Genomic DNA, 17,058 nt, shown 5'->3' on the forward strand with positions numbered 1-17,058 from the left:
GCAAATCCTGGAAAGCAGCATGGAAACTCATTTGTCTGTGGAGGCAACCACAAATGGCAACAGCTGTCAGTTGTTTGGAGCCAGCTGGACAACACACAGAAGACACAGTCACACACGGCCAAAACTCCGTGCCTGTATGGGCTGTAACCCACGGTATGCAGCTCCATCCCTAGATTTTCCTCAAAAGTTTGTTTCCCGGGCCTCTGTTGGGGGCAGTGGAAGGAAAAAGCAGGCGGGATCCGCACTGTTATGGAACTTGTGGGTTTGAGGGTTGTGTGTGGGACTGAAATCTTTACTGGGACGAGCAGAGTCGATGTTTGCAGGAAGCTCATGAATGGCCTTATCATCTGGAGGGGAGAGAGTCAGCTCACCAGGGAAGCTGCCCATTCCCTACAGGGGTGGTCCTGGCTCCCTCCCTTCTCAGTGGGAAGAGCACGGGATTTGGAGTCAGAGGTCATGGGTTCAAATCCCAGCTCCGCCAATTGTCAGCTGTGCGACTTTGGGCAAGTCACTTCACTTCTCTGGGCCTCAGTTCCCTCATCTGTAAAATGAGAATTAAGACTGTGAGCCCCCCGTGGGACAACCTGATCACCTTGTAACCTCCCCAGTGCTTAGAACAGTGCTTTGCACATAGGAAGCGCTTATTAAATGCCATCATTATTATTATTATTATTCCAGGGTATGCTGGATTACCAGGGAGGGCAAGAAGTAAAACTGCTGCCTTTTCATGGCATTCCCTTTCAGGCCTTTTAGTGCTGGAATACACAATTAAAAACCTATCTTGCTTCTCTGGCTTGCTAGAGTGTAAGTTCTTTGAGTGCGGGGATCCTGTCTAGTCATTTCTGTTGTTCCCTTCCAAGTACTTGGTAATACTAATAATAATGATAGCATTTATTAAGCGCTTACTATGTGCAAAGCACTGTTCTAAGCGCTGGGGAGGTCACAAGGTGATCAGGTTGTCCCCCGGGGGGCTCACAGTCTTAATCCCCATTTTACAGATGAGAAAACCGAGGCGCAGAGAAGTGAAGTGACTTGCCCAAAGTCACACAGCTGACAAGTGGGGGAGCAGGGATTTGAACCCATGACCTCTGACTCCAAAGCCCGGGCTCTTTCCACTGAGCCACGCTGCTTCTCCAGTTCTGTGCACACAGTGTGCACACACTGGTACAGTTCTGTGCACACAGTGGATGCTCAATAAATAGGATTGTAAACCCGATGTGTGCAGGGCTTGCCTCTCCTTATTGCTGAATTGTACTTTCCAAGCGCATAATAATAATAATAATAATAATAATAATGGCATTTATTAAGTGCTTACTATGTGCAAAGCACTGTTCCAAGCACTGGGGAGGATACAAGGCGATCAGGTTGGCCCACGGGGGGCTCACAGTCTTCATCCCCATTTTACAGATGAGGGAACTGAGGCCCAGAGAAGTGAAGTGACTTGCCCAAAGTCACACAGCTGACAATTGGTGGAGCCGGGATTTGAACCCCTGACCTCGGACTCCAAAGCCCAGGCTCTTTCCACTGAGCCACGCTGCTTAGTACACAAAGTAAGCGCTCAATAAATACGATTGGATGGATCATCATCATCAATCGTATTTATTGAGCGCTTACTGTGTGCAGAGCACTGTACTAAGCGCTTGGGAAGTACAAATTGGCAACATATAGTGACAGTCCCTACCCAACAGTGGGCTCACAGTCTAAAAGGGGGAGACAAAACCAAACATACTACAAAATAAAATAGAATAGATGTGTACAAGTAAAATAAATAGAGTAATAAATATGTACAAACATATATACATATATATGGATGAATGAATAGGATTGATTGATTGATTGATCATAATCTCATTCATTCATCCATTCATCCCTCCAACTATCTGGATTGATTGAGCGCCCCCTGTGGGCAGAATATGGCACTGCGCACGATGGGTATTAAAATACGTATTAAAATGAGTATTAAAAATTAAAACTGAAACAGGGCATTTCCCCAGCCTTCAAGGAGTTTAAACCATCCAAGTGGGGAGAGACTGTTAATATAAATTTAAGCACATACATTTCACTTAGAGAGCATCTTCTGAACAACTCTGTAGCTCCTCAACCTTCGAATCGGTATCACTAAAATGTATTTATTTAGCTTAATGCCACAGATACTCAATATCACTGTCACAACGAGTACTGCGTATCTGAATTTATATGTCCTTAACGTTGTCATGATTTCTCTCCGAGTTGATTTATATCATTGGTATAAGTGACTGTGATAGAGGTTTATTTAATTCTGAGACCACTTATAAGCGGCTATTATAATGATAACTTGCTATACATTTAATAATGGCTCAGTGGAAAGAGCAAGGGCTTTGGAGTCAGAAGTCACGGGTTCAAATCCCGGCTCCGCCGATTGTCAGCTGTGTGACTTTGGGCAAGTCACTTCACTTAACTTCAGCGCTTAGAACAGTGCTTTGCACATAATATGCGCTTAATAAATGCCATCATTATTATTCTCCGGGCCTCGGTTACCTCCACTGTAAAGAGGGGAATAAGACTATGAGCCCCCCGTGCGACAACCTGATCACCTTGTAACCTCCCCAGTGCTTAGAACAGTGCTTTGCACATAGTAAGTGCTTAATAAATGCCATTATTATTATTATTATTATTATTTGAACATTTATTCTGGGTACTGTTATTGATGTAAATCCCCGCCTGCTCTTTTCCTGCTGCTCTTATTATTGCGGACAACACTATCTATTTTATTGTTGTTTATTTTTCATATTGGATTAGGCCCCATTTATTTTTAAATGAATTTTATTGTCTATTAGAGGTACTCATTAAGCTTTATTGGTGAGTTGTTTACAGTGTACATTACATATTCTAACTGCTGGTGGAGTTTTATTCCACTCACCTAACTGCCCACGTAACAGCAATCTACCCCTTTTATAAGGCAGCTTTCCAAGTTGCACTGAGTAAAGGAAAACCACCCAATCATGGGATGGTGGAATTTCCTGGGGAAATAATAAAAACAATTATAATGATGGTATTTGTTAAGCGCTTACTGCGTGCCTAGCACTGTTCTAAGCCCTGGGTCAGACCAATCAATCAATCAATCGTATTTATTGAGCGCTTACTGTGTGCAGAGCACTGTACTAAGCGCTTGGGAAGTACAAGTTGGCAACATCTAGAGACAGTCCCTACCCAACAGTGGGCTCACAGTCTAGAAAGGGGAGACAGAGAACAAAACCAAACATACTAACAAAATAAAATGAATAGAATAGATATGTACAAGATAAATAAATAGAGTAATAAATATGTACAAACATATATACATATATACAGGTGCTGTGGGGAAGGGAAGGAGGTAATATCAGTTAATATTAGATATCAGTTAATCAGGTTAATATTAGATATCAGAGAAGCAGCTTGGCTAGAGAAGCAGCTCGGCTCAGTGGAAAGAGCCTGGGCTTTGGAGTCAGAGGTCATGGGTTCAAATCTCGACTCCGCCGCTTGTCAGCTGTGTGACGTTGGGCAAGTCACTTCACTTCTCTGGGCCTCAGTTACCTCATCTGGAAAATGGGGATTAAGATTGTGAGCCCCACATGGGACAACCTGATCACCTTGTAACCTCCCCAGCGCTTAGAACGGTGCTTTACACATAGTAAGTGCTTAATAAATGCCATTATTATTAGGTTGGACACAGTCCCTGTCCCACATAGGGCTCACACTTTTAATCTCCATTTTACAAATGAGGGAACTGAGGCACAGAGAAGTGAAGTGACTTGCCCAAGGTCACACAGCAGACACGCAACGGAGCCGGAATTAGCGCTTACTATGTGCAAAGCACGGTTCTAAGCACTGGGGAGGTTACAAGGTGATCAGGGTGTCCCCCCGGGGGGCTCACAGTCTTAATCCCATGAGAAAACTCGCTGCCTGAATCTTCAGTTCTTCTTCCTATTATTAAGAATATTGATGCCATAGGGTTTTTGATCAGGAGTGTAAGTCTTCTGTGATATGTGATATGTTGCCAACTTGTACTTCCCAAGCGCTTAGTACAGTGCTCTGCACACAGTAAGCGCTAAATAAATACAATTGATGATGATGATGATAATATGCAAAATTTGTTTGAACAGAAGTTTTAGTTTATTGAAAGGGGATGCCGCAGAAGGATGTAATAATCAAATCTTTTAGACTGTGAGCCCACTGTTGGGTAGGGACTGTCTCTATATGTTGCCAACTTGTAAAAATAATAATAATAATAATAATGGCATTTGTTGAGCGTTTACTATGTGCAGAGCACTGTTCTAAGCGCTGGGGTTGGATACAAGGTGATCAAGTTGTCCCACGTGGGGCTCACAGTCCTAATCCCCATTTTACAGATGGGGTGACTGAGGCTCAGAGAAGTTAAGTGACTTGCCCAAGGTCACACAGCAGAACTTGTACTTCCCAAGCGCTTAGTACAGTGCTCTGCACACAGTAAGCGCTCAATAAATACGATTGATTGATTGACTGATGCTCCGAGTACGCTGTTCCTGGAGAAACATGCTGATTCTATTGTGTCATATGGATCGAAGAAAGATGATTATGTCTGTATCTGTTTTGTCGCCTGTCTCCCCCTTCTAGACTGTGAGCCCGTTGTTGGGTAGGGACCGTCTCTCCATGTTGCCAGCTTGTACTTCCCAAGCGCTTAGCACAGTGCTCTGCACACAGTAAGCGCTCAATAAAGACGATTGAAGGAATGAAATGAATGAATTTGACAGATGAGGGAAAAATCCTCCTTTCCCCCTTCCCCTTCGTCTGTGAGCCATCTGTGGGACAGGGACTGTGTCCGATCTGATTATCCTGTATCTACAGCAGAACTTAGCACAGTGCTTGGCACATAGTAAATGCTTAATACCACAAAATGGGAATTGAGACTGTGAGCCCCACGTGGGACAACCTGATGACCTTGTATTTACCCCATAATAATAATTATGATTATTATTGCTAATAACAATAATACTATTAATCAAAATGCCACTATTGCTATTATTATATCTTCTACACTGATCCTCAGTAGCATGGCGTGGTGGTTACAGTATGGTCCTAGGAGTCAAAAGGTCATGGGTTCTAATCTCTGCTCCGCCACTGGTCCGCTGTGTTATCTTGGGCAAGTCACTTCACTTCCCTGGGCCTCAGTTCCCTCATCTGGAAAATGGGGATTAAGACTGCGAGCCCCACGTGGGACAACCTGATCACCTTGTATCTACTCCAGCGCTTAGAACAGTGCTTGGCACATAGTAAGCGCTTAACAAATACCACAATTATTATTATTATTATTATTATTGTTACCTCGTATCTATTCCAGCACTGGAACAGTGCTTGGCACATAGTAAGTGCTTAACAAATACTACAATTATTATTATTGCTATCTCGCATCTACTCCAGCAGTTAGAACAGTGCTTGGCACATAGTAAGCGCTTAACAAATACTACAATTATTATTATTATTGCTACCTCACATCTACTCCAGCACTTAGAACAGTGCTTGGCACACAGTAAGCGCTTAACAAATACTACAATTATTATTATTATTGCTACCGTGCATCTACTCCAGCACTTAGAACAGTGCTTGGCACATAGTAAGCGCTTAACAAATACTACAATTATTATTATTATTGCTACCTCGCATTTACTCCAGCACTTAGAATAGTGCTTGGCACATAGTAAGTGCTTAACAAATACTACAATTATTATTATTGTTATTGGTACCTCGCATTTACTCCAGCACTTAGAACAGTGCTTGGCACATAGTAAGCGCTTAACAAATACTACAATTATTATTATTATTGCTACCTCGCATCTACTCCAGCACTTAGAACAGTGCTTGGCACATAGTAAGCGCTTAACAAATACTACAATTATTATTATTATTGCTACCTCTCATTTACTCCAGCACTTAGAACAGTGCTTGGCACATAGTAAGCGCTTAACAAATACGACAATTATTATTATTGTTGCTACCTCGTATCTACTCCAGCGCTTAGAACAGTGCTTGGCACATAGTAAGCACTTAACAAATACTACAATTATTATTATTATTGCTACCTCGCATTTACTCCAGCACTTAGAACAGTGCTTGGCACATAGTAAGCGCTTAACAAATACTACAATTATTATTATTATTATTATTGCTACCTCGCATCTACTCAAGCACTTGAACAGTGCTTGGCACATAGTAAGCGCTTAACAAATACTACAATTATTATAATTATTGCTACCTCGCATTTACTCCAGCACTTAGAACAGTGCTTGGCACATAGTAAGCGCTTAACAAATACCATTTATTTATTTATTTTTTTACCTTTCTCTGTCCTCTATTTCTAGGCTAGAGCCTAGAAAGTTGACCCAAGTACTGGGCAGCAACAACGAAAAATCCCCTGCTTCTCTATTCCCGTTTATTCGACTTTCATGGGGATCTATGTTAGGAAGCAGAGTATTTAGCCCCTCATTATCACCACCAGTAATACTTGAGTGCCTACAATAAGCGCCATTATCACCACCAACACTATTTGAGCGCCTACAATAAGCGCTTAAGCGGAAAAGACTGTTTACCCAACAATCTGGAAAAAAACCCAAAACAAACCCAGGATTGCCAGGAAATGCTTTGGCCAACGTTGAGCTGCTGTATTGGTGATTTTTGAAAAGCTACCTAAAATTCCAGTTCTTCATTGTGGGAGCGTGGCTTATATTGTACTTCTGCCAAGATGCAAACCCTGCGTGGAATTACGTATGAATGTGAAATAGGGTCTCAAATCACACTTTAGCAATTCTTTTTCCTTTAACCGCTCCCTGCTATGCAGATCATTCAAACCAAAAATCTATTTGGGAGTTGCATGACCAAACGATTAGCACCCGATGACACACCGCCAAAGGCGGGTGGTTTTCAACCCAGAAGGTTTGGCAAGTTTACAGAACTCAGGTAAGAACTAGGTGATAACCAGATGGGCCTTAACAAAAAAGCCAGAATCAAAGGGATACCAAGGTGGTCGTCAGTAGACCAAATATTTTGGACATGCCCAAAATAAATGGGAGTTAAAAGCTGTCGGTGTCGATGGCCTTCCTGACTGGGTGGAAAGAAGGAAAGAGAAATAAAGTCCAACGCTGCGATGGCCTTATCACTGTTTTTTTCCGCGGGCTGGCTGAGACCGCCCGGCCTCTGGGCCTCCCATCTAGCCTAAATCACACTTTACCAAACCTTCTTTCCCTTAACCGCCCAACTACACAGATCATTCAAGCCAAAAAATCTATTTGGGAGTTGCATGACCAAACGATTAGCACCCGATGACACACCGCCAACGGAGGTTGTTTTCAACCCAGAAGGTTTGGCAAGTTTACACAACTCAGGTAAGAACTAGGTGATAACCGGATGGGCCTTAACTAAAAGGCCAGAATCAAAGGGATACCAAGGTGGCCGGGGCCAGTGGACCAAACATTTTGGACATGCCCAAAATAAATGGGAGTTAAAAGCTGTCGATGTCGATGGCCTTCCTGACTGGGCGGAAAGAAGGAAAGAGAAACAAAGTCCAACGCTGCGACGGCCTTATCGCCGCTTTTCTCCACGGGCTGGCTGAGACCACCCGGCCTCTGGGCCTCCCATCTAGCCTAAATCACACTTTAACAAACCTTCTTTCCCTTAACCACCCAACTACACAGATCATTCAAGCCAAAAATCTATCTGGGAGTTGCATGACCAAACGATTAGCACCCGACGACACACCGCCAAAGGCGGGTGGTTTTCAACCCAGAAGGTTTGGCAAGTTTACACAACTCAGGTAAGAACTAGGTGATAACCGGATGGGCCTTAACGAAAAAGCCAGAATCAAAGGGATCATCATCATCAATCGTATTTATTGAGTGCTTACTATGTGCAGAGCACTGTACTAAGCGCTTGGGAAGTACAAATTGGCAACATATAGAGACAGTCCCTACCCAACAGTGGGCTCACAGTCTAAAAGGAGACAGAGAACAAAACCAAACATACTAACAAAATAAAATAAATAGGATAGATATGTACCAGTAAAATAGAGTAATAAATATGTACAAACATATATACACATATACAGGTGCTGTGGGGAAGGGAAGGAGGTAAGATGGGCGGATGGAGAGGGGGATGAGGGGGATGCCAAGGTGGCCGGGGCCAGTGGACCAAACATTTTGGACATGCCCAAAATAAATGGGAGTTAAAAGCTGTCGGTGTCGATGGCCTTCCTGACTGGGCGGAAAGAAGGAAAGAAAAACAAAGTCCAACGCTGCGACGGCCTTATCGCTGCTTTTTTCCATGGGCTGGCTGAGACCGCCCGGCCTCTGGGCCTCCCATCTATCTTTATCTTTCCAAAACAGCACAGGACCAAGCTGTTAAACGCAGAAGCTAATTATCGACCAGCTACGTTTGGGGTTTGCTCGGAGTCCCTATTTCCCTCCGCACCACAAGCTTCATCGGAGTCCAAATGTGCACAGGCTACGGGGCGCGGGGAGGATGGTAGCACGTTTGCCCAAATCACAGAAAGCCGGGAAACAGGCGGTGGGCCCGGCTTGGGAGTCAGAGGACGTGGGTTCTAATCCCGCCTCTGCCACTTGTCTGCTGTGTGACCTTAGGCAAGTCGCTTAACTTCTCTGGGCCTCAGTTCCCTCGTCTGCCAAATGGGGATTTAAAATGTGAGCCCCACGTGGGACAACCTGATTACCCTGTACCCACCCCAGCGCTTAGAATGGTGCTTTTCCGGACCGTGAGCCCGCTGTTGGGTAGGGACCGTCTCTATGTGTTGCCATCTTGTACTTCCCAAGCGCTTAGTACAGTGCTCTGCACACAGTAAGCGCTCAATAAATACGATTGAATGAATGAATGAATGAATGCTTGGCACATAGAAAGCCAAGCAGCCAAGAAGCAGCGTGGCTCAGTGTAAGGAGCCCGGGTTTTGGAGTGAGAGGTCATGGTTCAAATCCCGGCTCCACCAACTGTCAGCTGTGTGACTTTGGGCAAGTCACTTCACTTCTCCGTGCCTCAGTTGCCTCATCTGTAAAATGGGGATTAAAACCATGAGCCCCCTGTGGGACAACCTAATCACCTTGTAACCTCCCCAGCGCTTAGAGCGGTGCTTTGCACATAGCGCTTAACAAATACCATCATTATTATTATTCTCTGGGCCTCAGTTACCTCATCTGTAAAATGGGGATTTAGACTATGAGCCCCCCGTGGGACAATCTGATCACCTTGTAACCTCCCCAGCGCTTAGAACAGTGCTTTGCACATAGTAAATGCTTAATAAATGCCATCATTATTATTATTCTCTGTGCCTCCGTTACCTCATCTGTAAAATGGGGATTAAGACCGCGAGCCCCATGTGGGACAACCCGATCATCTTGTATCCACCCCAGCTCTTAGAACAGTGCTTTGCACACAGACAAAAAAACAAAACAAGTAGACTGGTGATAGGTATGCATGCACGGAACATTATTTTAAAGAAAATGGGACTTTATACACAAACCCTCAAGGATATAAGCAATATCAGAATCTAAGTACTACTTCATATATGAATGCTTTGTTAGTTATGCACACTAAAATCTACTTTGATTCAGTTAAGCATTACTTCAACTAACAATCTGCTAACTGATGTTAAGATTTTCAAAAACTAGTTTTGTGGCAGTTCTTAATGCACCCGCCTAAACACTACTGTCACTAATAGAAAAGCTGGTGAAGCATAGCTTGTCGTGGCAGTAAGAAATCAAACTCTGGAGGCTTACACAGGCTCCTTGCCAAGATTTAGAAAACTCAGCAGCTCAGACAATGCTCGGGAAAAAGATGGCAAACAACTCGAGGACGGTACATCAAAACTGACTGTCTTGACAACAGTGAAGTTCCAGTCCCACAAAAAGAACTCGCATTAGCCAGGAAGGAAAGCAGAGTTTCCTCCTTCTAAATAGGACCTAGGTAAGAGAGAGAAAATTGGAAGACAAGAAAATCTGCGGAATATAATTCATAAAATATCAAAATATGAAGATTATTTTTGAAAGGATCTTTTAAAAAAAACGCTTAAAAGTGGCTAAATTTCTAAAGAAGTAACATTTTCCAACTTTTCATTTATGGGTTCCTCAATTTCCATTGTTACTTAGGAGATTCCAATGGAAAATTTACTACCATTTAACTGAGACCGAATGCCTAAAGACAGAAGTTACTCAAGGTTGAAATCTGACATCAAGGATCTCAGTCAGCCGCAAGTGAATTAAGCCTTTGAACTAGCTGTAAGGGACTTTTTATCAAATTAAAAGCAAGAAAAGCAAGATTTGAAACAAAAGCATTAATCAGGTTTTTTTTGGGTTTGTTTTTTTTTTTTTTTGCATCTGCTAAACAAACACTGAAAGGGTAGATGGCAGCAAGCATATTTGCTAAAATAGTTGTGCATTGCACCTATACTCTTATCACTGGCCCCTTCATTTTTCTGGTCCAGGACTTCTCCTGAACGAAAAAAAAAAGCAATAAACAACTGGGTTTGGATAAATTATTCATCTTCACTTGAAAGTAGGTAGGTCATGATAGTTTAAAACCCTTGCTGGAAATTCAAGTCTACTTGCATTGGAAAAACTGTGTTCATAATGTTAAAATATTAGTTGTTGGTGTGGTGGGCAGTTCTAGAAAACTCGTGCGGTAAACTGATCTCATTTCTATCATTGCGTCCAATTCAAGATAGCTGAACTAACTCTCCATGTTCTTTTGCCATCAGCGACTCTACAAAACCAATCTTCCATGCTGCTGTAATTTTAAAGTTGTACTTTAAGGAATACTGCAGAAGCATTTGTTGATCCTGTGCACGAAATACAAAGCTAGCTTGTAACTTGAGAAAAAATGTGGCCTAGTGGAAAGAGCATGGGTCCGGGAATCAAAGGACCTAATAATGATGATAACCATGAAAATAATAATTGTTAAGACTCTAGACTGTAAGCTTGTTGTGGGCAGGAACATGTCTACCACCTCTGTCTCCCCATTTTAGACTGTGAGCCCGCTGTTGGGTAAGGACCGTCTCTATATGCTGCCAACTTGTACTTCCCAAGCGCTTAGTACAGTGCTCTGCACACAGTAAGTGCTCAATAAATACGATTGAATGAATGAATGAATAAGTGCCATCATTATTATTATTCTCTGTAAAATGGGGATTAAGACTGTGAGCCCCATGTGGGACAACCCGATCACCTTGTATCCACCCCAGCTCTCAGAACAGTGCTTTGCACATAGTAAGCGCTTAACAAATGCCATTATTATTATTATTATTATTATTATTGACAAGAAGTGGGAAGCAGAAGAGGGGGGCGGTGCAGAAACCCGCTGTGGATAATTTTGGAGTTAGGGAGAGTAGTGGTAGTTAGTTGGAATGGTATTTATAATACTAATAATACCATTATTATAATGGTATATAATAATGGTATATAATATATAATGGTATTATATATAATATAATATATAATGGTATAATAATAAATGGTATTTGTTAAGCGCTTACTATGGGCAAAGCACTGTTTTAAGTGCTGGGGTAGTTTCAAGGTAAGCAGGTTGTCCCACGTGGGGCTCACAATCTTAATCCTCATTTTACAGATGAGGGAACTGAGGCCCAGAGAATCAATCAATCAATCAATCGTATTTATTGAGCGCTTACTGTGTGCAGAGCACTGGACTAAGCACTTGGGAAGTACAAGAAGGCAACATATAGAGACAGTCCCTACCCAACAGTGGGCTCACAGTCTAAAAGGGGGGAGACAGAGAACAAAACCAAACATACTAACAAAATAAAATAAATAGGATAGGTACAAGTAAAATAAATAAATAGAGGAGTAAATATGTACAGACATATATACAGGCGCTGTGGGGAAGGAAAGGAGGTAAGATGGGGGGATTCATTCATTCATTCATTCAATTGTATTTATTGAGCGCTTACTGTGTGCAGAGCACTGTACTAAGCGCTTGGGAAGTACAAGTTGGCAACATATAGAGACGGTCCCTGCCCGACAGCGGGCTCATGGTCTAGAAGGGGGAGACAGACAACAAAACAAAACATATTAACAAAATAAAGTAAAATAAATAAATAGAGTAATAAATATGTACAGACATATATACGGGCGCTGTGGGGAAGGGAAGGAGGTAAAATGGGGGATTCATTCATTCATTCAATCGTCTTTATTGAGCGCTTACTGTGTGCAGAGCACTGGACTAAGCGCTTGGGAAGTACAAGTTGGCAGCATATAGAGACAGTCCCTACCCAACAGCAGGCTCACAGTCTAGAAGGGGGAGACAGACAACAAAACAAAACATATTAACAAAATAAAATAAATAGAATATGTACAAGTAAAATAGAGTAATAAATACGTACAAACATATATACATATATACAGGTGCTGTGGGGAGGGGAAGGAGGTAAGGCGGGGGGGGTGGGAAGGGGGAGAGGAAGGAAGGGGCTGAGTGTGGGAAGGCCTCCTGGAGGAGGTGAGCTCTCAGTAGGGCCTTGAAGGGAGGGAGAGAGCTAGCTTGGCGGAGGGGCAGAGGGATTGGGGGCATTCCAGGCCAGGGGGAGGACGTGGGCCGGGGGTCGATGGCAGGACAGGCGAGAACGAGGTACGGTGAGGAGATTAGCGGTGGAGGAGCGGAGGGTGCGGGCTGGGCTGGAGAAGGAGAGAAGGGAGGTGAGGTAGGAAGGGGCGAGGGGATGGATGGACAGCCTGGAAGCCCAGGGTGAGGAGTTTCTGCCTGATGCGCAGATTGACTGGTAGCCACTGGAGATTTTTGAGGAAATCAAAATCAAAAATTCACCTCAGAGAAGTGAAGTGACTCCCCCAAAGTCACACAGCTGACAAGCGGCGGAGTTGGGATTAGAACCCATGACCTCTTACTCCCAAACCCTTGCTCTTTCCACTGAGCCACGCTGAAGCGGTTCCTAGGCGAAGGGCACTGTACTAACCCCGGCTAAGGCGGGCATGGAGGGGGTAGAGATGCGGGCCTTGACCCGCTGGGGGCTCGTAACCCAAGAAATCTGGGGATCGCCCTTTGGGGCCCCGCCTCATCACAGCCACGCACAATTTGGACGCGACACGGCTTAGTGGAAACAGACCTGGAAATCAGAGGATCTGGGTTCTAATCCCGCCTCTTCCAAATTATTGCTGTGTGACCTTGGCCAAGTCTTCTCTGTGCCTCGGTTCTCCTCTTCTCCCGCCTACTTGAGGCAGCATCGCGTAGTGGATGGAGCAGAGGCCCGGGAGTCAGGTCATGAGTTCTAATCCCGGCTCTGTCACGCGTCTGCTGTGTGACCTTGGGTAAGTCGCTTCACTTCCCCGGGCCTCAGTTCCCTCATCTGTAAAATGGGGGTTGAGACTGTGAGCCCGACGTGGGCCAGGGGCTGTGTCCAACCCGCTTATTTTGTATCTACCCCAGAGCTAAGAACACTGACTGGCACTTAGTAAGTGTTTAACAAATACCGTTATTATTATTATTATTATTAATATTAAATACCATTTATTTATACTGATGCTACTGATGCCTGTCTACATGTTTTGTTTTGTGGTGTCTCCCCCTTCTAGCCTGTGAGCCCGTTGTTGGGTAGAAACCGTCTCTAGATGTTGCCGACTTGGACTTCCCAAGCGCTTAGTACAGTGCTCTGCACACAGTAAGCGCTCAATAAATACGATTGAATGAATGAAAATGAATGAATGTCTCCACCCCTCCTAGACTGTGAGCCCGCTGTGGGCAGGGATGGTGTCTCTCTATTGCCGAATTGTACTTCCCAAGCGCTTAGTCCTGTGCTCTACACACAGGAAGTGCTCAATTAATACGATTGAACGAATGAATTATAAGAATTCATTATAAGAATTGATCGTGGGTTCAAATCCCGTCTCCACCAATTGTCAGCTGTGTGACTTTGGGCAAGTCACTTAACTTCTCTGGGCCTCAGTGACCTCATCTGTGAAATGGGGATGAAGACTGTGAGCCCCACGTGGGACAACCCGATCACCTTGTATACCCCCCCAGCGCTTAGAACAGTGCTTTGCACATCGTAAGCACTTAATAAATGCCATTATTATTATTACTTAACTTCTCTGGGCCTCAGTGACCTCATCTGTGAAATGGGGATGAAGACTGTGAGCCACACGTGGGACAACCCGATCACCATGTATACCCCCCAGCACTTAGAACGGTACTTTGCACGTAGTAAGCGCTCAATAAATGCGATTATTATTATTACTTAACTTCTCTGGGCCTCAGTGACCTCATCTGTGAAATGGGGATGAAGACTGTGAGCCCCACGTGGGACAACCCGATCACCTTGTATACCCCCCAGAGCTTAGAACGGTGCTTTGCACATAGTAAGCGCTTAATAAATGCCATTATTATTATTGCTTAACTTTTCTGGGCCTCAGTGACCTCATCTGTGAAATGGGAATGAAGACTGGGAGCCCCCCGTGGGACAGCCCGATCACCCTGTATAACCCCCAGCGTTTAGAACAGTGCTTTGTGCATAGTAAGCGCTTAACACCAACATAATAATAATATAATTATCAATAATATAATTATTAATAATATATTAATAATAATAATAATTATTATTATCATCAAGAATTCCGCCAAAGCCTTATGTTGGAAAGGGAAATACCGGGGCCTTGCACTCCTGACACGTGGCCGCCAGGGGGCGTGGCCAAGGGCGGGAACTCCACCGCCCAGTGCGGCTGCGCGGAGCAACAATTTGGCGCCAAAGTTTCCCAGCCGCTCCATTTTCCCGCGCGCGCCGGGAGGGGCGGGGCTAAGGGGATTTGGCGCGAAAAGTCTCAGCGAGGAGCGAGGCGGCCCCCGCGCCTGCGCGTTCTCCTCCGGAGCGCTAGCGCTGCCCGTGCATCTCCCGCGCCTGCGCGTTCTGCCCCGGAGCGCTAGCACTGCCCCTGCATCTCCCGCGCTTGCGCGTTCTGCCCCGGAGCGCTACCGCTGCCCCTACATCTCCCGCGCCTGCGCGTTCTGCCCCGGAGCGCTAGCGCGGCCCCTGCATCTCCCGCGCCTGCGCGTTCTGCCCCGGAGCGCTAGCGCTGCCCTTGCATCTCCCGCGCCTGCGCGTTCTCCCCCGGAACGCTAGCGCTGTCCCTTCACGCTCCTGCGCGTTCTACCCCCGAATGCTAGCGCTGCCCTTGCATCTCCCGCGCCTGCGCGTTCTCCCAAGGAGCGCAATTGCATCTCCCGCGCCTGCACGTTGTCGCCCGGAGCGCTAGCGCTGCCCACCCTTGCATCTCCCGCGCCTGCGCGTTCTCGCCCGGAACGCTAGCTCTGCCCATCCCTGCACCTCCCGCGCCTGCGCGTTCTCCCCGGAGCGCAATTGTTGCCCTTGCAGCTCCCGCGCCTGCGCATCGTGCCCCGAAGCGCTAGCCCTGCCCACCGCTACATCTCCCGCGCCTGCGCGTCATCCCCCGGAGCGTTAGCGCTGCCCTTGCATCTCCGGCGCCTGCGCGTTCTTTCCCGGAGGGCTAGCGCTGCCCCTGCATCTCACGCCCCTGCCCGTTCTGCCCCGGAGCGCTAGCTCTGCCCACACGTGCATCTCCCGCGCCTCCGCGTTCTGCCTCGGAGCGCTAGCGCTGCCCTTGGATCTCCCGCGCCTGCGCGTTCTGCCTCGGAGCGCTAGCGCTGCCCTTGGATCTCCCGCGCCTGCGCGTTCTGCCCCGGAGCGCTAGCGCTGCCCTTGCATCTCCCGCGCCTGCTTGTCGTGCCCCGGGGTGCTAACTCTGCCCACTTGTGCATCGCCTGCGCGTCGTGCCCCGGAGCGCTATTGCTGCCCCCTGCATCTCCCGCGCCTGCGCGTTCTCCCCGGTAGCGCTATTGCTGCCCCTGCATCTCCCGCGCCTGCGCGTTGTCCCCGGGAGCGCACTTGTTGCCCTGGCATCTCCCGCGCCTGCGCATCCCGCCCCGGAGCGCTAACTCCGCCCACCCGTGCACCTCCCGCGCCTGCGCGTCGTCCCCCGCAGCGCTGTCGCTGCTACACCGTGCATTTCCCGCGCGTTCTGCCCCGGGAGCGCCCTCGCCGCCCACGGTTGCATCTCCCGCGCGTGCTCATCTCCCCGGGCGGGCCATGTCTCAGCGGCGCCTGACCGAGTTCTTCGGGCTGCGGAAGGCCGGCGAGCGGGGTCCCGTGGGGGCCAAGCGGAGGGGCGTCCAGAGGACTCCCCGGAGGAGGACCCCCCAAAGGGGCGCTCCCCCCGCTCCCCCGCCGCCCCCGCCCCGCAGCGGCGGGCGCAAGCGGGGCCGGCCGAGCCCCGGGGGGCCCCCCGGGGGGCCCCCGCCGCGGACGGCCGCACGGAGGAGGCTGCTCGCCGACACCACCACCGACCCCCAGGTAATCGTCGTCATCATCATCATAATAGTGGTATCTGTTAGGCGCTTACTACGTGCCAGGCACTGCTCTAAGCGTCCGGGACGTGACGAGCTGAACAGGCTGTCCCCCGGGGGGATCCCAGTCTTCACCCCCATTTTACAGATTAGGGAACTGAGGCCCGGTCACCGCCGCGACCGACACCCCGGTAATCATCATCATCATAATAGTGGTATCTGTTAGGCGCTTACTACGTGCCAAGCACTGCTCTAAGCGCCCGGGACGTGACGAGCTGCACAGGCTGGCCCCCGGGGGGCTCCCAGTCTTCACCCCCATTTTACAGATGAGGGAACTGAGTCCCGGTCACCGCCACGACCGACACTTCCGACCCCCCGGTAATCATCATCATCATAATAGTGGTGTCTGTTAGGCGCTTACTACGTGCCAAGCACTGCTCTGAGCGCCCGGGAGGTGACGAGCTAAACAGGCTGGCCCCCGGGGGGCTCCCAGTCTTCACCCCCATTTTACAGATGAGGGAACCGAGGCCCGGTCACCGCCACGACCGACACTTCCGACCCCCCGTAATCATCATAATAGTGGTATCTGCTAGGCGCTTACTACGTGCCAAGCACTGCTCTGAGCGCCCGGGACGTGACGAGTTGAACAGGCTGGCCCCCGCGGGGCTCCCAGTCTTCACCCCCATTTTA

The 17,058-nt window shown here is 47.2% G+C and overlaps 1 protein-coding gene across 1 annotated transcript in view; it reads left to right on the forward strand.

Moving 5' to 3' along the window:
- Window positions 1-7,502: 7,502 nt before the first annotated feature.
- CDT1 (chromatin licensing and DNA replication factor 1) overlaps window positions 7,503-17,058 on the forward strand; it is a 32,742-nt gene continuing 23,186 nt past the window's right edge. Inside the window, exons 1-4 of the mRNA XM_038754322.1 lie at window positions 7,503-7,801; window positions 14,725-15,058; window positions 15,380-15,496; window positions 15,857-16,375. Of these exons, the coding sequence (XP_038610250.1) occupies window positions 7,503-7,801; window positions 14,725-15,058; window positions 15,380-15,496; window positions 15,857-16,375 (1,269 nt within the window). The remainder of the gene's footprint in view (window positions 7,802-14,724; window positions 15,059-15,379; window positions 15,497-15,856; window positions 16,376-17,058) is intronic.

The sequence above is a fragment of the Tachyglossus aculeatus genome, chromosome 11 (assembly GCF_015852505.1).
Source record: "Tachyglossus aculeatus isolate mTacAcu1 chromosome 11, mTacAcu1.pri, whole genome shotgun sequence".
NCBI lineage: Eukaryota > Metazoa > Chordata > Mammalia > Monotremata > Tachyglossidae > Tachyglossus > Tachyglossus aculeatus.